General features: G+C 41.7%; 3 protein-coding genes across 3 annotated transcripts in view; 2 read left to right on the top strand and 1 right to left on the bottom strand.

Annotated features, from left to right (window-relative positions):
* The window catches only part of ndufaf2 (NADH:ubiquinone oxidoreductase complex assembly factor 2), a 32,172-nt gene extending 27,957 nt beyond the window's left edge, over positions 1-4,215 (top strand). Inside the window, exons 3-4 of the mRNA XM_033972406.2 lie at positions 633-673; positions 3,566-4,215. Of these exons, the coding sequence (XP_033828297.1) occupies positions 633-673; positions 3,566-3,805 (281 nt within the window). The 3' untranslated portion in view covers positions 3,806-4,215. The remainder of the gene's footprint in view (positions 1-632; positions 674-3,565) is intronic.
* Positions 4,216-6,291: 2,076 nt separating this feature from the next.
* Positions 6,292-12,096, bottom strand: smim15 (small integral membrane protein 15). The gene is made up of 2 exons (XM_033972962.1): positions 12,010-12,096; positions 6,292-6,834 (listed from the first exon to the last, which is right to left on the bottom strand). The coding sequence occupies exon 2, from the start codon at positions 6,816-6,818 to the stop codon at positions 6,594-6,596; it is 225 nt and encodes a 74-aa protein (XP_033828853.1). The 5' UTR covers positions 6,819-6,834; positions 12,010-12,096; the 3' UTR covers positions 6,292-6,593.
* A 4,029-nt stretch (positions 12,097-16,125) lies between these two features.
* Positions 16,126-24,566, top strand: part of LOC117375983 (zinc finger SWIM domain-containing protein 6-like) — a 157,378-nt gene continuing 148,937 nt past the window's right edge. The window contains 1 exon segment of the mRNA XM_033972384.2: positions 16,126-16,630. Coding sequence (XP_033828275.1) covers positions 16,201-16,630 — 430 coding nt within the window. The 5' untranslated portion in view covers positions 16,126-16,200.

The raw sequence follows: 24,566 nt of genomic DNA, 5'->3' as shown, positions 1-24,566 counted from the left end.
GGCCTATTGAAAACTGTGGCCCCTTTGTCTGTAACTGCTGCTGTTGGCATCGTCATTTTAGTCTTAAAATATTTGTATTAACCCGCTACAAGATCCTTTTTCTTTTCCGCTATTGTGTCCATAAATCAAGATAGGAGCATTAATAACAGTCAAAACAGGCGCTTTCCTTCCCCAACATCACTCCTGCTAGCATTAGCAAGAGGTTTAATTGACAGTGTTGCTAAGCACCCTGTCCCTGCTAAACCAGTGTTGTGTGGGGGAAAGGGCATTACCTTTATCAGACTTGCTCTGGATTGGCTCTTTGGTTGCTATGATAGTCGTGGTCAGAATTCCAAACATGGAACGCAGCTCCAAATTGGCCCATATAACTGCTAGCCTCGATGAGCTTCATTTGACTGGAGCCGAATGCTGTGGGTGACGTCACACTCTCTTAGTCTACTTCTTTATACAGGCTATATTCCTACCTGAATATAGTTTTTCTAGTGCGCTAAAACAGAGCTAACCCACTGCTGGGTGGAGCCTTCATGGCAGGCTCACCCTTGACTGTAATGACACTGGGAGCTGTATTCTTTAAACATGACAGTAGCTTTGTGTTTGTATTGTGCTCACTGTTTCCTCTGTTTCTCTTACAGCGTGGATACGAGGCAGACGGAAGGAGCCCCCATCCAAAGAGGTACGACTCCCCAAATCTCCTGATACCTCCCTGCTGCTCTAACGAAGCAAGGGAGAAACGAAGAAGGAGCAGACATGGGGAGAAAAAGTGCCTTTGATTTGGCTAAGGATTTGTGGGTTTGGAGCTGGATTCAGGAACTTTTGGGCGTGAAAATAAACATTGGTTGAAGTGACATGAGAATGTGCAGAGACAGGCCTCCTTCCTAGACTCGATACTCAATCCCTACCTTGTTCCTGATGATAATAAAAACACTCTTTCTTTAGACAATATGCTGTGATTTTCCACATTAAATGGTAGTACTTTCTTTTCTATTCCCATGTGGCCTTATATCTGTGTAATCCCTCAGTGTTCCAGGTATGTTCCATAGTGATCCATGGGCGTATACTAGTCTATGTGGTCTTATACAGCTCAAGATGATTCTGAAGAGGTTCAGGAAAGCGTTTCTGTCCTATCAATGGGACATTTTAGTATTGATACTTGCGAACATTGACTATTTAATTTTGATACTAGTTTTAGTATCTAATTTTCGATTCTTTTGGCAGGTCTAGTCTATGTGTATCCAGTTCTACTCCGCTCTCTGCCTCCGCCTCTTTTACAGCAGTGGCCTGTCTTTGGCAGTTGCTCTGATGAGGATGGCAGAGCTGTGCCGTTTTTCCCATGGTGCACCTCTCGCAGGGTTTATTGCTCTTTAAATGTGAGAATGCTGGAAATGATTTGGCGGAGGAAATGTGGGCCTATAGGAAATCCCTTGGAAGGCCATGGCCAGGCAGAGCTCTCCTCTCTGTCTGTGCCCACTCTGTGCCAGTGGCCAATGCCATCCCCGGCCTCTGCTGCCAGAACATTCTATTCCAATTTTCTGCCTCGCGTCTGCCCAATAGCTGCCATGGACAGCTGGACAGCGTTGATGTGGCCAGGGCCTCACTCCCGGCACATTACCTCGGCCCTTGTCACGCTCCTCTCTTCCTGCTCCAAACCGACATAAATTGATTGGATTAAATCCTGTCATTAACGGGCTGGAAAAGCAGCTCAGTATGTTTGTCTGCGTCCCCAAAGCAGCCCGTTTGGCCACAGCTCTGCCCTCTCTTTTCCAGTGTGTGAGTGGTGCCAGAGCGGAGTCGCATTATGCACAGGCCTGCTCTCAGTTTGGACCTCAAAGTGAGTTAGAACCTAGCATCAGTGGGCCCCATAGACAGTATAAAGAAGTGGACTAAGTAAGTGTGATGTCACTCACAGTGTTCAGCTCCAGTCAAATGAAGCTCATTGAGGCTAGCAGTTAAAGGGAGCATATTAGGAATTCTGACCACAAGTATCATAGCAACCAGAGCCAATCTGTAGTGAGGCTTTTGAAGATAACATCCCTTCCAAACCAGAACCACTGCTTTAGCAGGAAGCTGACTTTTAGCATCACTGTCAATCAAACCTGTTGCTTACTAGCGGGAGCGACCTCAAGGAAAGAAAAATCCTGATTTGTCTGTTATTAATGTTCATATTTTGATTTACAGACGCAATAGCAAAATAAAAGTACCGTGATCACGTAAAGCAGGTTAATACAAACATTTTAAGACCAAAAATGATGTTTGTGACAGTAACATTTACAGAAAGGGAGGCCACCGTTTCCTCAATGTAAAGTGAATTGGAGCCAGAGTCAATGGAGGTGGCTTGCAGGTTAACTTATATTTATATATACAGTCTATGGTGGACACATACACCAGCTCAACTGTGAAGCTGCTCCTCTGCTGCTCTGTGTTTTGGTTACACTGGCCTGAGAGAGTTGGAGACACTAAACTTCTCTGTGGAGTTGGAGAGAGTTCATGTGGAGAATACCTTCTGTCACGATGCTTCGCCTGGCTCCTCCAAACACCACTTTCTAAACCGGCTTCAGGGGCCAGGATAAGTAAACGTTCATTCACCCCTAAATTCCCCATTTTTAAATTCAGGGACATTTAGATGTTCCTGAATCATGTCCAGTCGTTTACAGAGCAGTTAAATGTCAGCCATGATAGGTTTAAACAAAGTGACTTCAGTTTAACAAGGCAGATACTTTCCATACAGGATCCTGATCTATGGAGTTATTTTAAGATACAAGCTGGTGTAGTATCAGTCTATGTATGTGCTGTGTGTAGTAGTACCACACTATAACCTTTCATACAGCACGCTGGCCAAGTAATATCCAAATCCTTATTATAGTTACATGGTCCATCAGGTCTCTACCAAAATCTGCATGAGATCATTTTACCTCCATCTCCTTTAAAGGTGCAACTGTGTAACTTTCCTTGTGGAGGGTACGCCACTTTCTTGTCTCTATGGAGATTGATTGCTTTGCCTTGACTGTTCCAGATTATGGGATTCAGTTACTTTACTTCAGTGTGTTACTTCATAACACATTGTGTATCATCATTGTGTACATGTTTTTGTATATTTATGGAGAATTGTCGTGTGGGCGCATGGGGGATGTAAGCTTGTGGGCGGAGCCTTGTACAGGTTCATATAGCTGACCATAAGAGGGGTTCGAATAGAGCCCAGGAGAGATCGCAAGATTATTCAAACATGCATGGATGATATCTAAAAGCTCTTCAAGCAGTTTTTTGATGAGGGAACATGGTTATAACATGGTAGAAAGAAAAAAAAAAAAAACTATTTTGCATAATAACCCCTCTTTAAAGCGTGATCTAAAATTGTGTAGTAACTAGTACTCCGACTTTTCATATCTACTTTTTACTTTTACTTGAGTACTTATTTGGCAGCAGTACTTGTAATTTTGCCATGTAACTGTACTTTTACTTGAGTACAATATTTCAGTACTCTTCCCACGTCTGTGTAGGCCTATAGAATGTTGTGATGTTCTATTGTCTGAAATACTGAATTCATAATGTTTTTGTGTGTTCCTCACAGGAGCTGATGAAGAACATTTCGTACAGAGAGCAGATCAAGCAGAAGGCACAGGAGGTGGAGGAGAGGGACCAGGTGTTACTGGAGAAGGAGTACGGGGCGGGGCCAGTGGCCATGCCCCGAACTGTTGCTAAGGGACACGCTTCGGCCGCCAGCTTCGGACAAGAGACCATTAGTGAAGAACCAACCAGCACCGCAAACACCTTTCAGCCCGGCTCCTGGATGCCCAACACCAAGAAATGAACTCACACATGCTGCAGACTGCTGGGGTTCCACAGGTGTCTGAATTATGAAAAATTAGGACTGTTGCAATAGTGATTAACCATTTAAATCTGAATATGATGTCTCTTGAATGGTAGAAGTCCTCACAATGTTGCATATAACCCACGAATAGGTTGCGTTCACACGACATTACAAAACAGCAAGAGGCAGTAGTTTAAAATGAAGACAGCCAGGTTAATATCCAGGTCAAAACATCTGCACAACATATATGTTAATATCTCTATAATTACAGATATGACATAATATGAAATGTGTGGAGCCAACCATAGAGAAATGAGGTTCACCATATGTGGATTCTGTGTTCTGTTTATTTCTTTCAAACAATTAATGGCCCACAGAGTTATATAGACTGTTTTGTTGTTATGTTCTCCACCTGAAATTTTAACATTAAATTCTACTATGAAAATGCTGTATTTCTTTCATAATAGTGTGACATGGTGTTGGTCTGTACTTCAGATCTGAGAGAGTCTGGGATCCATCTTTACAGGTTCACCATGGCCAAAGCTTCAGCATCTTGTTCTTGTCTGAATGTTTTCTGGACACACAACAAATGTCACACATAATGGTGTGGTCATTGGGTCTTAATATGTGCTTACCAAATCCTTTAAGGATCAGGAGAAGGGGGAGAAGGAGGAGGAAGAGGAGGAAGAGAAGGGCTTTACATGTGGTAGAATCATGGACTGTATATATAACGAGATAGCTAACCAGCCACCACCTTCCAAATAGGAAGTGATCATGGACATGCTTCCAGCTTCATGGAGTCTGACTCTCTGTAACTACTGCTGTCAGGCTTGTCATTTTGGTCTTAAAATGTTCGTATTAACCTGCTGTACATGATTCTGTTTTTATTTCACTATTGTGTCCATAAATCAAGATAGGAACATTAATAACAGGCAAATCAGGCGCCTTCTTCCCTAAGATCGCTCGTTGCTTAGCACCCGCTCCCTATTAAACCGGCAGTGCAGTCAGGAACCTTCAACAACCTGGCTCCAGATTGGCTTTTTGGTCGCCATGATGCTCAGTCAGAATTCCAAATACAGAAATGGTCTCCAAATTGGCCCTAGCCTCGATAAGCTTCATTTGACTGGAGTCGAACGCTGTAGGTGACATCACACTCACTTAGTCCACATACAGTTAATGGGTAGATTTAAAAAAAAAATTGCACTTCTGTAATACAGCCGTAATAAATCTTAAAGTTGACAAAATGATCACAACCATTTATACTTGGTTAGAACTTACTTCGCTTAATTTAATGTTAAATGTCCCATAATACACAAAATGGACTCTTGTGAGCTTTAAGACATGTTATGTTTTTAGCTCCTCAATAACATGCCTGGAGTTGTGTTTTGCTTCATTCACACGTTTTAGTAACACTTTATTATTAGTTTATCTCAAAGCTCAAAATGCTCTGTTTCATCTTGTGATGTCATGAAGTGGTAGTTTTCAAGTTAACAGCTACCAAATTATTCTAGTGAAGGTGTATGGAGTTTAAAAACACAGTGGAGCACTTCCTGTATTACCACATGACATCACAAGGTGGAACAGTATTTTCTGTTATGTTGTTATGTTTGAGAGGAGAACTCAGCCTAAATATGCAGCATTTGTGTGTTAAACATGTGTGAATGAAACAAAACAACTCCCGGTATGTTTGTGCTGAGGAAACAGCATTAAAACAGAGATCAGAGAATAGAAAACTTTAAACAATTCTACAAATTCTACATCTGCTGTTGACCCATTTTTCACTTCGACTGCTTTGCTGCTTTGCTGTAAGGAAACTCACCCAGGCACAAAGAGAACATGCGAAGTCCACAAAAAAAGACACAAGCCTATTGTCTAACCAAGGAGAGTTGCATTGTTTCTCTTATTTTGAAAATAGTTTAAATATCAAACATCACCTTTTGTCCTCATATTTTGCCATTTTAATGAATGTTACAAATTAGATTTAAACCTGAATTGTATTAAATCAGACCTATTCTTTAAACTGGACTTTTCAGATCTTAACCATGTTCTAGTCGTTCTTCTCATTAAGCCTCTAAAGTTCTATTTGGACTGATGCATGTTTGAGTAATTTTCAAGACGTCATTTTACCAATCTACCCCCATTTTCATGTTCACCGGGACCACTGTGACGTACGCACTTCCTTTTCCAGTTTTATTTTCTTAATCTGTGATACTAATAGGATTCAGCAGCGTTGTGTGGACATTTTGGTACAAATTTTTTAAATGAGCTGCTAGCTAGTGTGATGTGCAGTTATCCACAGGGGGCGCTGACAGCATGCGGCACTTTGTTGTGATGACATTTACAGTGACGTCAGCTCCCATTCGGTGCCCCAGTGGATTCGTTTTTTTATCAAGTAATTTTAGATGAATATTGTGAATCAAAATGTGCAAATTATAACACAATGATCCACGGGTGTCATAGATTATCTCTATACACTACAAAGCACATTTATAAGAAGAAAATATGTTTTATTGATTAAAAGTTGTTTTGGACATGGCGTTATTCTTAACTTACAAAACGATAATTGGATTACATTAACAGCAGTGCCAACAATGGAATGCTATGTGTCACAACATCTGGACCGTGGTTCATCAAAGCTGACCGCACATCCATTCTGACCTTCCCAATGGGGCAAACTTCCTGTGGGCAGCTCTGTCTCTGTGCTAGCCGAGGCCCCCTACAGGCTCCCTGTGTCTCTGATGAGGAGGGAGGACTCTAGTGCGTCTGTAGAATCCTCAGCCTCTCCATCTCAGTCTCTCTTGGCTCTTTTGGCTTTTGCAATGTTCTCCTGTCGTTTCTGCTTCTTCTTCTGCTCCTTGTCGCGCGCCTCGATCATCTTGGCCAGTTTCCACGACAACAGGGCACTGGCGATGAAGAGCGGTGTGAGGGCAAGGATGACTGTTGTGAGGAAGCCGTATGGGTCTTTGGCGGCCCACTCCACCACATACTCAGCCCAGGCGCGGAAATCGATCATCCCGCCAACAGTCAGTCTGCAACAACAACAGCATCAGCATCATAATCATCATCATTATTATTAGGGCTCGAGCACAAATGTGCAAATCACCGTCACCTTATTGTTTGTGCAAACAATAAGGTATAAGCAAGTGATATAAGAAAAATAGTGAGTGAAGACCCCAAGAAAAAATATTGAAAGACAGCTCAGTAGTGCCATCTCAAAAATTGTTTTACATTGCACCAATGGGAGCCGGGCCCAGAAAAATGTCATTGTAAACCACATATGTCAAACTCAAGGCCCGGGGGCCAAATGTGGCCCTCCACATCATGTCATGTGGCCCTTGACAGGGTAAACTAAAAGGTATGATGGTCTTAAAATGTAATCTTATCAGGCGATAAGCAGTTACACAGCCACATTTTTACATCTAGGCTAATGCATATGCAATATTTGTAACTTGAACAAGTAATAAATACAGAAACAGTTAATTAACAAGTTAAAAAAGTAGTTAGATTTATTTTACATCCGGCCCTTTGAAGGCAGCTATTTTGCTAATGTAGCCCCCGGTGAAAATATGTTTGACACCCCTGTTGTAGACAAATGAAACTTAGCATCAAAAATAGGTCACATCAGGACATGTAAAAAATGATATTATGGTCCTGCCTAAACCCTACAGGAAGTCGACCATATTGGATCAAACCTGGGAATGACAAAAATCACTCATCATAATCTTTTGACAACCCCAAGAGTTTGCATCAAAAACAGTTCAAACTTGGCCAGACATAAGACATAAGACATAAAACCCATGTGCAATAGAAGATTACAAATTAGATTTGAAATAAAATATTGGGGGTGGTCATGGTGATTTTTCAACAAAATTTCAATTTTTTGAAAAAATTAAAAAACTTCTATCTTTCATAAACATTGTCAGATTTGATTGGACCCAATGAAGCGTGTGCACATTTCTGAGCTGAATTTAATGACAAGGGCCATTCGATGCCTCTTGCAGCTTTAGGTTTTGTTTTATAACTCTTTATTTTTCATTTAAATTCCTGGAATATTTAATTTGGTGCGCTCTGGGTAGCTACTCTTTCAATTCACTCCACCATTTTTTTATACAATGTAATAGGATTGTACATTAACAACGGCGTCCTTAAGCTGGACTAATGGAGGCATAGCAATTGCATGAAATGCCAGTCCATCGATTATATACCTTTTAGAAATAACTTTTACTGTAACCTTCACGAAATGTACATAAATATATAAGGAGTGGACTTTTGAAATCCTTGTGGCGATTACTATTATTGCTTTAAATGTTAAGTGATGGATAAAGCCAAAGAGGAGAGGTGGTGAGCTCTTGTGATGCAGACCCTAGCTTGACAGATGTTATAAAGATTGGCATAGGAATAGCCAAACTCCATTATTACTATTATTATTATTATTACACTATTTATGCATATAGAAAGTATAAAACCCAAAACAGTACTGTTGTTGACTACATAAAACCAGTGGTGGAAGGTAACAAAGAACAAAGTAGCAAAGTAGTGTACTAAAGTACAGATACATAAAAATTCTACTTGCATATTAGAGTGTATACTTTTTACTTTTACTTCACTATATTTGAGAGCAGGTATCTGTACTTTCTACTCCACTACATGTTTGAACTGGACAGAAAAGTAAAAAGTACTTGTATATATGTAGTATACAATTTGAGGAGTTATTTTTACCATGTTCGTGGTAACATCCTAACTAACGTTTTCGAGTTCAAGCTTCAGCTTTGAGCAAACATAAATAAATACACAAAATTCATTAGAAAAATTAGGCCCGAACCCCTACAGGGCATAGGGCCTATTGCTTTCCCAAAAATTGCGATTAGGGTCAAATATGAATCGGTTGTAAAACTTTTTTGGGTAAGCCTACTCATGTGAGTACACGATAGCACTCCCTACTGAATAACTAATACATTTGTATGGAGGGCAGAATATTCAGTTTGCCCAAATGTTACACAATTTTGCAGAGAATTACATTTTGTCATCCCAATCAAAAATGTCAATGGGACTCATGTTGTTTTTGGGCCGTGCTGCCATGGCGCTGCACCAAAGTGCCCATGTTATCCTAATGGGAGTGACCCCAAAATTGATCATTCATGAAAAAATATTAGTATCATGGAATAATGTGATATTTGGCACAATGAGTCTTCATGTCATCCTGATCAAAAAAGTCAATTGGACCCATGTCATAGCTTTCAATGGGTTGTCATGGCGATGCACCCATGTTATCCTTATGGGAAATTTTCCAAATTTTCTTAAATTTCAAAGTCCAATGACAACTTATTAGCTTTATTGAAGAATGTGAAATTTGGCACAGTGACTCTTCAGGTTGGCCCCGTCAAAAAAGTCCAGGGAGGCCAAAGTTGTATTTTGCACAGTGTTGCCATGGCGATGTCATTTTAGTGCATCAGTGCATCCAATGTGTGTTGACTTTACAGTGTGACAGTGACTGTACTTAGTACAGCCCAAAGCTGCAATAAAACACAAGTGGGGCGTTAGTGCCACACTTAAGTGCTGTGTCAGCCGAGTGCAAAGCGCAGTCTGAGAGGGCTGTTCAATAATAATAATAATAATAATAATAATGTTCAATAATAATAGGGCTGTTCAATAATAAATTATTATTATTATTATTATTATTCCTTTAAGCCACCTAAATTGCTCCTGAGACAAAATACATTACGAGACAGGAGGGGGCAGAGCCTATTATTTCATTATGAGCTCATAAAACTTGGCAGGTATAGAGACTATCTCGAGATAGACAAAAAGTATGGGCCTACCCTAAATCATGAAGGCCGTTGGCCATTTTGGGTCAAACTTAAGATGTCCAAAATCTAGACCTCGTACTTTAACAAACTCATCCTACAGTTTTGATCCGACAGACTCCAAACTGAGGCAGCATCATCAGGACATATCTGGGGTCAAAAGTTGCTAAAGAAATTGTCAGATCTGGATGATCCCAATGTAGCGATTGTGTAATTTGTGCATGAACTGGACATAATGATGTGTGAATTAAACTTGTATCTTTAAAAATGTCTTTACAGCGCCCCCTATAAAGTTAAGCCAATGAAGATAATTGCCCTATCTACATCGACATTTGCATGGCCACGCCTCAAATTAGTCAATGAAAAGTAAAAAAAAAAAAAAAGTTTGTCATAATCAAATTAAATCTGATACAATCAATCTTCATGTGACCCTGAGAAAAAAATGCAATAGGGAACCACACACTATCTCCAATGTGAAGGCGGCCATTTTTAATCAAAATATGATCAATCAAAAGATCATGATTATGATTATGAATCAAAGGATGACTGCAATCTAGAACTTGTACTTTAAGGAACTTGTCCTAGAATTTTTATCCCACGGACTCCAAACAGGCAGCATCATCATCAAAGTTGTGAAAATAATTTACATAAGTGTCAGGGGGAGATCATATTCAGCTCTTAACGAAGCAGCCATTTTGAAAGTATAATCCCTGTAACTTTTGTAAAAATAGTCAGATCTGGATGCACTCATGTTGCATTTGTGAGTTCTGATCATCTGGACATAATGATACGTGAACTATACTTGTATCTTTAAATGTAGCTCTTCAGCTCTCCCTACAATGTTAAAATGAGAAGGAAGAAATTAGTTTGGTACACAGACCCTTGATAGAATTCTGAACAAAAATGACAATGAAGACCACACCCTGTCTACATCCATATTTGCATGGTCATGCCTCAGAAAGTCATTGGGAAGTTTAAAAAAAAAAAAAAAGTTTGTTGTAATCCACTGAAACTTGGGAGACTCATCCTTTATGTGACCTTGAGCAAAAAATTATACGGGGACCACTCCCTATCACCTACATGAAGGCGGCCATTTTGAATTTAATATGCAGATGGTCGAAATCTAGACCTCGTACTTTAACAAACTTGTCCCAGGGTTTTTATCCGACAGATTCCAAACTGAGCCAACATCATGAAGACATATCTGGGGTCAAAAGTTGTTAAAATAATTTACATGAGTCTTTGGGTGAGGTCACAGTGAGCTCTTAACGAAGCAGCCATTTTGGATGAATTAAAATTCCTATAAACATTGTCAGATTCAGACAAACCCAATATAGCGTCTGTGCATTTTGATGAGTTAGACAAAATGATGTGTGGATTAAAATTCTATCTTTAAAATAGCTCTCCAGCGGTCCCTGCAAAATTACAATGGGTCGCAAGCATTTATCTCAAACATGACAATAGAAATATTGTGACACATGTCCGCAGTCACAAGGGTTGCGAGGGCCCTTTTTCACAGCTTGCAGTTTTAATTATTATTATTATTACAGTTTCATCTTGTTTATTTTTACCTAACAGGAGGGGGTGTAAAACTGCGATACAGGGAGCCAACCACAAGGGGTGATATAAGAGCTGCACAATATCACAACTCAATCAAAATGGCAATTTGAGCTGGCACGATTATCAAAACACAAAGTCTGTAATTATGTAAAGATTATTTTAACACTCGGAGTAGAGCTGATGCTCATCCATATCCAGAGGAGCAGTTGAGGTGGCTCAGGCACCTGTTCTGGATGCCTCCTGGACACCTCCCTGGGGAGGTGTTCTGAGCATGTCCCACCGGGAGGAGGCCCTGGGGAAGACCCAGGATACACTGGAGGGACTATGTCTCTCAGCTGGCCTGGGAACACCTTTATTTATTTTTACTTAAACACAAATGTATAGAAAGCAAAAAAACAAGGCTCCATAAAAAGATTTGGACAATTCTGATTTGACCTGATGACAATACTATATTCTGACCTTCAAATCACCACATAACACGAGTTTAACCTTTGCCCAAACATTTATGTGGCTAACAGATGCTAACAAACACAATACATATACATAGATTAAGGCTAAAGCCCCAAATACGTTTGTTTGTTTTGGCTTTTTTGTATAATGCTGAACAAGGTAAAAGACAAAAATGAGAGGTGAGAACACAGAAATAACCGCTGTTTGTAAACTCGAACTAAAACCGCTAGAAAACACGCCCAATCAGAGCCTCTACACGGCCCGAACACACCGACTGTGGGCCTGGCTCATGTGGGCTTTTAAACTGATTCAAAGGCTATATTCGAGCTCATAAACACGTGTAAACAGAACTAAAACAGGACTGATCGCATTAAAAGAAAGCACGCTCACCAAATATGCAGAAATTCTCTTTGGAACGACAATAAAACAGCAGCTTCTTTGCAAGGAAGCGTACACTCCACTGCGGCTAGTCACGGAAGTCACGTGACTTGCTGCTGCTGCTGCTGGGCAATATGGGAAATGTAGTCTTTCAAGTAAGAACGGCGCAGCACACAGCTGACACATTTATGAATGAGTTATAACGCATGTAAATGGCAAACGCAGGTCTAAAGACGGTGATATGTATGGTCCTACTTCAGATTAAAACAGATAAATGTTTAGTCACGTTGTTCATTTCGTTTTTAGGATTTTGTTAGTTTTGTTAGTTAGTCCCAGAGCAGCTTCAGCCCCAGGGCAGGTCTGCTGATGCAACAGACCACAGAATACAAAACATGACACAGAACATGATGCAGAACACAGGACATGACATGGAACACAGAAACTGACATACAGCAGAACACAGAACATAACACAGAACATGACACGGAACATGACACAGGGATCTACTGAATCCTGTGGGGAAATATTGAAACCAAATCAAATAAGCTTGCATCTGCTTATACCATATGAATCACTTTCAGTGTGGTCAAAGGCCAGTCTTTTGACCTATACGCTCTGAGGAAGAGAGGGGGCGTTGTGAACACAGAGCTGAACACAGAGAGAGGAACACAGAAAAATTAACACAGAGGCTGAACACAAAGAGATGAACACAGAGGCTGAATACAGAGATGAACACAGAGATAAATACAGAGCTGAACACAGAGAGATGGACACAGAGAGATTAACACACAGGTTGAACACGGAGAGATGAACACAGAGAGATGAACATAGAAAGGTGAACACACAGGCTGAACACAGAGAGATGAACACAGAGCTGAACACAGAGAGATGGACACAGAGAGATGAACACAGAGAGATGAACACACAGGTTGAACACAGAGAGATGAACACATAGAGATGAACACAGAGAGATGGACACAGAGGCTGAATACAGAGCTGAACACAAAGAGATTAACACAGAGCTGAACACAGAGAGATGAACATAGAGAGGTGAACACACAGGCTGAACACAGAGAGATGAACACAGGGAGATGAACACATAGAGATGAACACAGAGATGAACACAGGGAGATGAACACACACCCTGAACACAGAGAGATGAACACATAGAGATGAACATAGAGATGAACACAGAGAGATGAACACAGAGACTGAACACAGAGAGATGAACACGGAAAGATGAGCACACAGGCTGAACACAGTGAGATGAACACATTGAGATGAACATAGAGATGAACACAGAGAGACGAACAAAGAGAGATGAGCACACAGGCTGAACACAGAGAGATGAACACATAGAGATGAACACAGAGAGATGAACACAGAGGTTGAACACAGAGAGTTGAAAACATAGAGATGAATGCAGAGAGATGAACACAGAGCTGGACACAGAGAGATGAACACAGAGAGATGAACACAGAGCTGGCCACGCAGAGATGAACACAGTGAGATGAACATAGGGCTGAACACAGATAGATGAACACATAGAGATGAACATAGAGATGAACATAGAGATGAACACAGAGAGCTGAACACAGAGAGATGAGTACAGAGCTGAACACAGAGCTGAACACAAAGAGCTGAACACAGAGCTGAACACAAAGAGATGGATATAGAGAGATGAACACACAGGTTGAACACAGAGAGATGAACACAGAGGCTGAACACAGAGAGATGAACATAGAGAGGTGAACACACAGGCTGAACACAGAGAGATGAACACAGGGAGATGAACACACAGGCTGAACACAGAGAGATGAACACAGAGCTGGACACAGAAAGATGAACACAGAGAGATGAACACAGAGAGATGAACACAGAGGCTGAACACAGAGAGGTGATCACAGAGATGAACACATAGGCTGAACACAGGGAGATGAACACACAGGCTGAATACAGAGAGATGAACACATATAGATGAACATAGAGATGAACACAGACAGATGAACACAGAGGCTGAACACAGAGAGGTGATCACAGAGATGAACACAGAGAGATGAACACAGAAAGATGAGCACACAGGCTGAACACAGAGAGATGAACACAGGGAGATGAACATAGCGATGAACACAGAGAGATGAACAAAGAGAGATGAGCACATAGGCTGAACACATAGAGATGAACACAGAGACGAACACACAGAGAGAGATGAACACAGAGGTTGAACACAGAGAGATGAACACATAGAGATGAATACAGAGAGATGAACACAGAGCTGGACACACAGAGATGAACACAGAGAGATGAACACTGAGTTGAACACAGAGAGATGAACACAGAGAGATGGACACAGAGAGCACCTACACAGCACCTACGCAACACCTACACAACACCTACACAGCATATACACAGCACCTACACAACACTTACACAACACCTAAACAGCACCTATGCAACACCTACACAGCATATACACAGCACCTACACAACACTTACACAGCACCTACACAACACCTACACAGCACCTATGCAACACCTACACAACATATACACAGCACCTACACAACACTTACACAGCACCTACACAACACCTGCACAACACCTATACAACACCTACAGAGCACCTACGCAACACCAACACAGAACCTACACAACACCAACACAGCACCTACACAACACCTGCACTTTGGGTATTGTATTTTTTAACTGTAACCCACTAGAAAAATGTATATGCAAGCTCTGTCTCCCTCTTGCTCTCCCCCTCTGCCACCTTTGGTTTGGTTTCGGTCTTTGTCTCTCTCTGCCTCTCCCCCTCTCTGTCTGTATTTTCTGAAGAGTGATGGTTTGTGTGTTGTGTATTGCTGTGTCTCTCCCTCTCTCTTTCTCCCTCTTTCTCTCTCTCTCTCCTTCTGAAAAGAGTGGTTTGTTTTCTCTCTCTGTCTGTCTTTCTTTGTCTCTCTGCATTTTATGAAAAGTCTGATGGTATTGATGGCATTGAGGCAGAGGGAGACAGCTGTCTCTCCCTCGCTCTCTGCCTCTGTCTTTCTCTCTCTCTCTTTTTCTGAAAAGTCTGATGGTTTATGTGTTATGTGATGCTGTCTTTCCTGCTCTCTTTCTCCTTCTGGCTCTCTCTTTCTGAAAAGAGTGATGGTTTATGTGTTGCTGTCTCTCCCTCCTTCTCTCTTTCTCCCTGTCTCTCTATTTCTGAAAAGAGTGATGGTTTATGTGTTGTGTGTTGCTGTCTCTCCCTCCTCTCTTTCTCCTTCGGTCTCTCTCTTTCTGAAGAGTGATGGTTGACGTGTTATTTGTTACTGTCTCTCCCTCTCTCTTTCTCCTTCTGTCTCTCTCTTTCTGAAAAGAGTGATGGTTTATGTGTTATGTGTTGCTGTCTCTCCCTCCTTCTCTCTTTCTCCCTGTCTCTCTCTTTCTGAAAAGAGTGATGGTGTATATGTTGTGTGTTGCTGTCTCTCTCTTTCTCCTTCTTTTTCTCTCTTTCTGAAAATAGTGATGCTTTGTGTGTTGCTGTCTCTCCCTCTCTCTCTTTCTACCTCTGTCCCTCTCTTTCTGAAAAGTCTGATGGTTTGTGTGTTGTGTGTTAAAACAAGTCTGTATTTAATGTCCCATACAGACATCTTAATGAGTAGTACACAGTACACGCGGGTCCAGCGCCGTTCTCCTCCCACGCCCTCTCTTCTGTCACAGCCCACAGTTCTTTGGTCTGAGCCTGAAACACGAGCATCACAGAGTTATTGAAGGCGCTGGAGCCGGCGGCAGAGGCTCCCGTGGAAAGAAAACAGCGCGTTCTCTTGCCCCTCTTGCCCCTGTGGGAAGCTGCAGTCCGCCCCTGGATTAGTCCCCGCCTTTAAACTCAAACAAGAAGGGAACTTCAAAGGCCGTGGGCCGCGTGGGCCCCGCCCTCGCGCGCCCGCACGGCTTCACAAAGGATTTGCCGACGTTCGGGAATTCCGCCTCTACTTCCTTTTATAGCGCCGCTCGTGCGCTGGCGGCGCTCCAAGCCCCGCCCCTCCTGCTTACTTTAACAACACAAAGGACTTACGGAACTCGAGAGGACCGCCCACTTTTCCAAATAAGGAGCGCTTTTCCATGTAGGGCAAACAATCGGTGCGAGATTGCCCTTTTCTCTTCCTTATCCCGTTTATATGATCGGAGAGGAACTGCGCTTCAGCTTGAAGCGGTGCGAACATGGCCGAGCGAGTGCAGCCCCCAGCCAAGCGGCTCTGCTGCCGGCCCGGCTACAACCCGGCGTGCAGACAGGGCCAGCGGGCTGGAGGTATCCTGTGTGGCGGCTCGGGCTCCGCTCCGGGAAGCTCGGGCAACGGGAAAACGCACAACCCTGAGTCGCTGCTCGATATCGCGGCGCGCAGAGTGGCGGAGAAGTGGCCGTTCCAAAGGGTGGAGGAGCGGTTCGAGAGGATCCCGGAACCCGTCCAGCGGAGAATCGTATACTGGTCATTCCCGAGAAGTGAGAAGGAGATCTGTATGTACTCGTCCTTTAACGCGGGAGCGGAGGAAAGTGGAACTAGCGGGGACAATACTGACGAGAGCCAGCTACCTTTCCTCCGGGGTGTCACTCTTCTGGAGGGCGGCTGGGTGGACAACGTTCTGCAAGTCGGTGAGTGGAGTCTCCGCTTCTCCAACGCAGGAAAAGCAGCTCCAAACAAAACCCTCACACTCTCACACTTGCTCTTTCTCTGTGGATTCATGCCAGACTTTGAAATGGCTCGCGCTCGCGTTTCTGAGCGCTGTCTATTATAAACAATGCAGGGTATTTCCACTCCGGTCCACTCTATAGCTGTGTGAGAACTGGCTATTTTCAGATAAGCTCGTAATAGTAGCCCACTTCTCCTTGTTTTTGCGCACAGATCTGCGCGCACTCAAATGCCCAGAGCCATCCCAATTGGAAGCTTAGCACTTTGTTCCTATTTTTGTGTCTTTCCAAGGCTCTGTATGCCCCCACCAATGGGTACACAGACAAAAGCCCCCTATATCTTTTCACCGCTGGCTAAATAGGCGATATTTAGAAAGCGAAGGGAGGGACGGCGATTTAAAGCCACAGAGCAGCATTCTGTTTGCCAAACACCTTTGTCAGAGAGACTAAAGCTTTTTCACTGCTGCCAGCCTCAACCTGCGATACGGAGGGACCAGGGTAGCGTACATAGCAGCGTTATAAACAAAGTGAACGTGCACGCGCCGCTGTGGGTTCTCGTGTGTGTGCGCTGTTCGGATCACTGCCCGTGCCACAATATTTCACTGTATTCGTCAGCGCAATAGTCTCAGCTGTCAATCCCGCTCCCCGCCCTTGGAAACGCTTCGGGATTCTAATCTTATTACCCTCCCAGTTCATCTGAATTCTAATGCATTCTGCAAACAAGATATTATGCATGATCTCCCTCCCTCCTTCCCTGCTTCTCTCTCCTCCTTCGCTCTCACTCTCCTCACTTCTTGGCTTACTCTTTCTCCAAAGAATCCATGTGGAGATGGCTGGAGCTCTTGTGGGCTCGGAGAATGTGGAGTGTACAATAGTAGCCATGGAGCAGGCACTGAGGCAGGCAGCTCTCCCTCGTCTACCCCCCTCTCCCCGCTCCTTTCTTCGCCTGGCTTGTTTACCAAGATTCCCAAGCATTGCAATCATTTCTGGGCGCACTCTTTTGGAGGGGCGATTGGAAGCAGATACAGGGAGGCAGAAAGGTGCGAGAGAGATGAGTAAGACGAGGAAGTGGACCAGGCTAATAAAAACACTGAGGATGAATGTAGTTTAAGTAGGTCTTATGGCAGGACGAGGAATGGAGCACAGATAGATTTTTAGTCAGTTGCTAATATGATTCGTTAAGAAAATACACACAATGGTAACACTTTTTAATCTACTAAATACTAAACTATACTTCATACATTAACAAAAGAAAGACTCATGTTTATAGTAACTACTTAATCATTGGCATAAGTCTGAATCAATCTTAAAGCTCCCATATTACACAAACTTGACTCTTGTGAGCTTTAAACCATGTTCTATAGCTTTTACCTCCTCAAAAACATACCTGGAGTTGTGTTTTGTTTCATTCACACATGTTTGAATAACCCTGCATTGTTAGTTTGTCTACATCTCCACCACTCAAAATGCTCTGTTCCACCTTGTGATGTCATGAAGTGGTAGTTTTCAAGTTAACAGCTCCTTTTTACCTTTAGTTCAGTAGAGACTGGCAAATCCAGGTCTGAAATAATCCAAATGATTCTAGTGAAGGTGTATGGAGTTTAAAAACACACTGGAGCACTTACTATATTACCACCTGATGACATCACAGGGTGGAACAGAGTGTTTTCCGTTTGAGAGAAGAACTCAGTCTAAACATGCAGTTTCTTTGTGCGTTAAACATGTGTGAATGAAACAAAACTCTACTCCAGGTATGTTTGTGACGAGGAAACAACATTAGAACAGAGATCAGAGAATAGAGTCATATGGGCCTTTTAAGAAACTATTTTGTTCCTTGTAATACATGTGTTTGTTCCTGTTTATAAAGAGTATAAAGTGGTATCGATATCGCTTGTGTACTTGGGCATCTTGGCTTTGTAGGTAGAACAAAGTTCACATATTTTTGATGCGATCGTGATGTCAAAGCATCGGCTGATTCAGTTACAGCTATGGTCAACTCAGCCATGAAAAGTTTGAATTCAAAATGCTGGAAATGGATCAATGGATCAATTATTCGTAGAGCTTTGTGCTGTCACCCAGATGTACGGAAGCGAGAGTGGACCGTAGTGTGGAACATGACTGTGAAAATAAACATGAAATCTGTGTAAACATGTCAAATGTTAAAGCTACGATGTGTAAATTTCTGGAAGTGGCACATCACTGCATGATACCATGGAAATAGGCCTGTCTTGATGATCACTATATCGACGAACCTGGATCAGTACAATTAATCAAGTTTCAATATTATCGTTTATTGTCTATATTTACTTCAGTGATATATTGAACTTCAAAATCTGTTATTGTGACAGGTCTATGTGAAAACAGAAACATAAAATCATACTTTGGATTTGGAATCCTCGATATGTTTTATGCCATACTGTGGAATACCATAGCCAAAAGGGCAAAGTCTCCATGAAAACAAGCAGGAGGAGCTGTTCCAGGCAAGAGTCGGGTAAGAGTCGGGTTTGTGGAGACACGGGACCACTTACAGTCAGGATGCATGTTTTTGAGAGTTTTTTAGTGGTATAAACACAACCAAAATAAAAACAATTTTATTTTACTTTTACTTTTATTTTAGCTAAAAGTTACTTACTGCAGCTGTAAATGTTATTACACACTGGGAGGAATAGGCCTTGGAAATATACAAAATAAAACATGGATATGGATATAAAAGTGAGATTACCATGGAAGATAATATAATGTATATGAAACCTATATGCATATATATATATATGAGACCTACTGTGTTTGTGTCTCTCTATAGATATAATCTCTGACACTTGTGGATAATTACGTTATAATAATAATAATCCTACAAGTGTCATCGATTAAGAAAATAAAACTGGAGAAGGAAATGCGTACATCACAGTGGGCGTGTACCGGTGGAGGTGAAAACTGGGATAGCTCGGCATAATGGCGTCTTGAAAATAACAGATTAAAGATTACACAAACAGGAATCACTCCAAATACAACTTCAGGGGCGGAGTGAGAAGAAACGACTAGAACATGTTTAAAGATCTGAAAAGAACAGTTTGAAGAACAGAGCTGATTTAAAATATACTGGACAAATATGATGTTTTTAGAGTTTGTCCTTCATTTTGATTTTTAAGAGCCACAGAAAAGATTTGCATGAAAAATAATCTTGTAGAAACTCTAAGTGACTGACAAAACGGTGCTTGGATCTTTATATTTATGTTTATATATTTATTTTTATATTTATGTCTTTATATAAGGGTTAACAATAGAATACAAACCCATTTATAGACTGAACACAGACGAAACACAATGGCACTTGAGCTCAAATGTCCCAGAATACCTCTTTGCTTAAAGAAACATGTTTGTGACTAGTCTGACATAAAACTATTATTATTATTAAGATTTTAACTTTGAGTATTTGTGTGTTTCTGTTAACTGTTTATGGTGAGAAGTAGTGAGATACCATTTTGACACCGACTCCAGGAATGAAAAGACTTACAATATTAGTTCTATTAAATAAATAAAGAGGGTTTTGAGGTTTTTGTTTTTTTTCATAAATGCGTTTTCTTTACGGGTTTAATAATAATAATAATAATAATAATAATAATTAATTTTATTTGTATTGCACTTTACATTTCAGAGAAATCTCAGAGTGCTACAGACACAGGGTTTCTTATCAGAGCGTTTCAAACCTCCAAAACAGAAAAAACCTAAAGACCTTGTGGACCGTTTCAGATCAACATATGTGGAATCATTTCTGAATTAATTTATGCAAAAGGATTTTAAGCGAGGAATTTTTGCTCAGAATTGGAGATTGACAATATATTGACCGATATTTGGCCTTTTTAGCGTATGAGGTATTGGCCTTAAATCTCCAGCACAAGGCAATGTTTTGTTTTGGTCTATCTGCTTCATCAAAAATTACAGACAAAGCTTTATATTACCGCTTTAATGTGTAGATATAACTGCACTAAACATGACCTTGAGGAAAGTTTGGAGTGAATTTAAATTACCTCATTTGAGAACAATGATCTACACCGGTTTTATATATCGGCCTAAAAATTTTGTATTCTAAATAATTGGTATCGGCACTGGCCATGAAAAAAACCACATCAGTTGATCTCTTCTCAGAATGTGAATTTGATTGGCAGTAAAAAATGTTTAATATTATATAAACACCTCAAAGCAAAGTATAAAAGGATAATAGTCTAAAAAGCTGTGTCTTTCTGTGACTGGGCTTGCATCTCCACAAACCTGACTTTTATGTCTTTCCATGGAGATGTTGTTCCTTGGCGATAATGTTCTACAGCAGGGGCGTCAAACACATTTTCACTGAGGGCCACATCAGCAAAATGGCTGCCCTCAAAGGGCCAGATATAAAATAAATCTAACTACTTTTTTAACTTAATTTAACTTAATTAACTGTTTCTGTATTTATTACTTATTCAAGTTACAGATACTGTATATGCATTTGCTTAGATGTAAAAATATGGCTGCGTAACTGTGTATCTCCTGATAAAATTACATTTTAAGACCATCATACCTTTTAATTTATCCTGTGGAGGGCCACATAAAATGATGTGGAGGGCCACATTTGGCATGCAGGCCTTGAGTTTGACACCTGTGTTCTACAGCATAAAACATATCTCTCTCCTCTGACATGTTGCGAAGTGTGGCTTTAACTTTCTGGTTCCATGGAATTATGAAATTACTTTCTGTCATAAGACCTTGGAATCAGAACTCTTGAGAATTGTGTCCAAACGAGTATCTCGTTTTAATTTTAGGTAGTATCTGCGTTTCTATCCCAGAACTACAGGCCCATGCCACTGGGTCTGTGAATGGTTAGGGTCTGAAATGGCATCAATGAAAGACAAGAAGCAAGTTTTAGCTTCAGCGGCACGTGTGTGAAAAGCTAGCTGCGTGCATGGAGGAAGTGTGTCAGTTAATACGTGTGTGTGCGTGTATGTGTGGGCATGTGTGTGCACTCTATAAAGTGCAGAAAGGGGGGAGGCGGTGGTCTCGCTCAGTCACTCTCCTCCCGTGTGCTCACAGGGGGAGCCTGGCCAATCCCTGTTCTGCCCAGTGCAATATTTGCCCCAGAATTTTTTTTCCCTTCCTGGCATCAAAATAATAAAGGAAAAAAAGGGGGTGAAATATAAATAAAAGATGTAATCTACTCCCGTGGACAGGCTGCCGCCACTGGAGGACGACGGCTTAAAAGCAGGCGAGCATTGGGGGCGGGGCTGTCAGCTACATCACATGCCACATTGGCCCATCGAACACATCAAACATATCAAACACATATACAGCGAAGAAAGGGAAGAAGAAGAGGAAGAGAAAGAAAGCAGCTGAGATGGATGGATTTGTTTCAGTGGGATTCAGCAGATGGAAATACGCTGAGCTTTGGACAGTATAGTGAACAGCATAGTCGTTTGTTAATTATATCTTTGTTTATAGCAAAACCTTTTTATTTATTTGAACTTATATAATTTTGAAGCATTGGAAACACAGATTTATGCATAAATAAACTTGCCATTTCAGTTTCTTTCACCATATCTTATGTTTGGAACGATATGCCAATCAAAGTCAAATCACTGTTGTTTATTATGATCCATGCAGTTAGCAACAGGGTATCAAAAGTACATGCTAAAACCATAGACTGTATATATAAATGGACATTGGTAATATGCTAGCGGACACGTCCGAAATAGGAAGTGAGCACGTGCATGCTTCTGGCTCCATCGACTCTGGGTCCAGTTCACTTTACATTGAAAAACTGTGGCCCCTCTCTCTATAACTGCTGCTGTGAGGCTTGTCAAATGGGCCTAGCCATTATTGTGGTATATTCCTGCATTATTTTTACATATTTATATTTTGTTCTTCATCCTAATCTGAAAGCATGAACTGAACCCAGTGCTCTTCCTCCTCTCTGTGGGTCATGCCTGGAGGAGAGAGGGATGTGGTGTGAGATGTGGCTTGAGATGTGGGGTGAGATGTGGATGAAAAGATGCCAATGCAACAGAATCCACGCCGAGCGCATTGTGCCCGTACACAGGGAAGCTAATATACTAGAATGGATCTTGTGTCCCCTCCTCCTCTTCTTCTCTCCTCTCCCTCTCTCTTTCCTCGCCCTCATCCTGCTCTGCCTCCTCTCCTTTCTTCTCCTTGCCTCTTCCTTCTCTCCCTTCTCTCCTCCTCTTCCTCCTCTCCCTCTTCTACCTCCTCCTTCTCCACTCCCTCTTTTACCTCCTTTCCCCTCTCTCCTCTTCCTCCTTCTCTTCCTCATTCCCTCCTCCTCTCCCCCCTCCTCTCCCTCCTCCTCTCCCTCTCTCCCAAGTGAGCATCTATAAAACTCTTCATATTTACTCCCCTTAGGCTGACTACCAGCCCCCAGTCTCCTGTGATTATTTATTTTTTTCTCAAAGACATTAATCAAATGCTTTTTCCTCTCCGCTCCTTCTCTCTCTCTCTCTCTTTTCACCCCGTCCATACATCAGCCACATGCACAGGCGAGGGATTGGCTAACGGGGGTAGGGGAGCAATAAGATAGAATAGTGATATGAGGAGGGGTGGAGGCCTGGAGGGGTGCAAAATGCAAAAATGAAAAAAAAAAACAAAACAAAAAAAAATGGAGGGATGGAGGCATTGAAATGGTGATTGGAAGAGAAAGGATGAGCGAAGAGCGGGATGAATGAAGGAGAGGAGGGAGGAAATGGATGGCTCATTGCTAGCTCCCATGCGGGCTCATATGTCCCAGTGCCAGGTCTTTAGATACATATTCAAACTCAAATGCATATGTTGCCAGGCTCTCTCCAGTCTCTGCCGTTGGAGCGGTGTTTAAACCCCAGCAAACCCACATCAGAAAGAGAACGCACGGGCTCATTTGAAATGTCCAGTGGGAGGAGCCTAAGGTTGGTTAAGGTCAAGGTGTTGTTTATCGTTTGTAGGGAAATGAGTCTTCTGTATTTGACCCATCAGTCATCTGACGAGTGACGAGCGAGCGGTCAGGAGGTGGGAACGACCACATCAGGATCTACGGGATGAGAGGAGGGACATATATCAGGAAATAAATATTTAAATCATGCATTTTTGCAAAATTATTATCATCTTAAATGGTAAAAGCCAAAAGTAAAATCTGTCAACTGGACAAAAAAGTTGTAGGAGTGAAGACGTTTTGCTGGACATCCAAGCATCTTCAGTTCTTAAATATATCATTTTAAATAAAAGTTGCACAAAAACATCATGTTTCGTGCCATACTTTGACCTCAACCGGGGCACTGCTGGAACATCCTGCAACATCTGGACTTTGTGCCTGGATCATAAAAACTAGTACACAAAATTTGTATCTTAGGAATGACATGTTTTTTTTCATGAATGATGCCAATACCGTTTGTTTAAAATTCAGTAGATCCCTCTGATTTTTGGGGTATGAAGCAGGAAGTTTCACCACAGGGATAACTGGCTTGTGGTGGCCAAGCGTACATAGCGACGTGGCTCTATGATCCTTCGATGATGGCTCTTTCTATCAGTGTGAAGCAGAATTTACTCACTGATATGGAACGTGAGCTGAGTTTAGACAGTCGTGAGGCAGGTTAGTGTTACCCCACTGATGATGTGTTGTTGCAATAGTAATATCTGTGTAATCCCTCAGTAGTCCAGGTTCCACAGTGGTGCATGGGTGTATACTAGTTGGTGTGGTCTTATCTGATACAGCAAAAGATCATTCTAAAGATATTCAGGAAAGAGCATTTGTGTCCTGTGGAAGGAGACTTTTTTTTAGTGTTGATACCTGCCAAAAATGAGGACCTAGTTTCGATACTAGTAGTGGTTTGAGTTTTGTGGCATATGGCCCCAAACATAAGCAATGGAGAAAGAAACTGAAACT

Source organism: Periophthalmus magnuspinnatus, chromosome 9 (genome assembly GCF_009829125.3).
Source record: "Periophthalmus magnuspinnatus isolate fPerMag1 chromosome 9, fPerMag1.2.pri, whole genome shotgun sequence".
Lineage (NCBI taxonomy): Eukaryota > Metazoa > Chordata > Actinopteri > Gobiiformes > Gobiidae > Periophthalmus > Periophthalmus magnuspinnatus.
This window is presented reverse-complemented; position numbering and strand designations above follow the sequence as displayed.

Bases quoted from the DNA above. Each gene is read 5' to 3' on its own strand.
- smim15 (XM_033972962.1), bottom strand. From the start codon at position 6,818: ATGATCGATTTCCGCGCCTGGGCTGAGTATGTGGTGGAGTGGGCCGCC.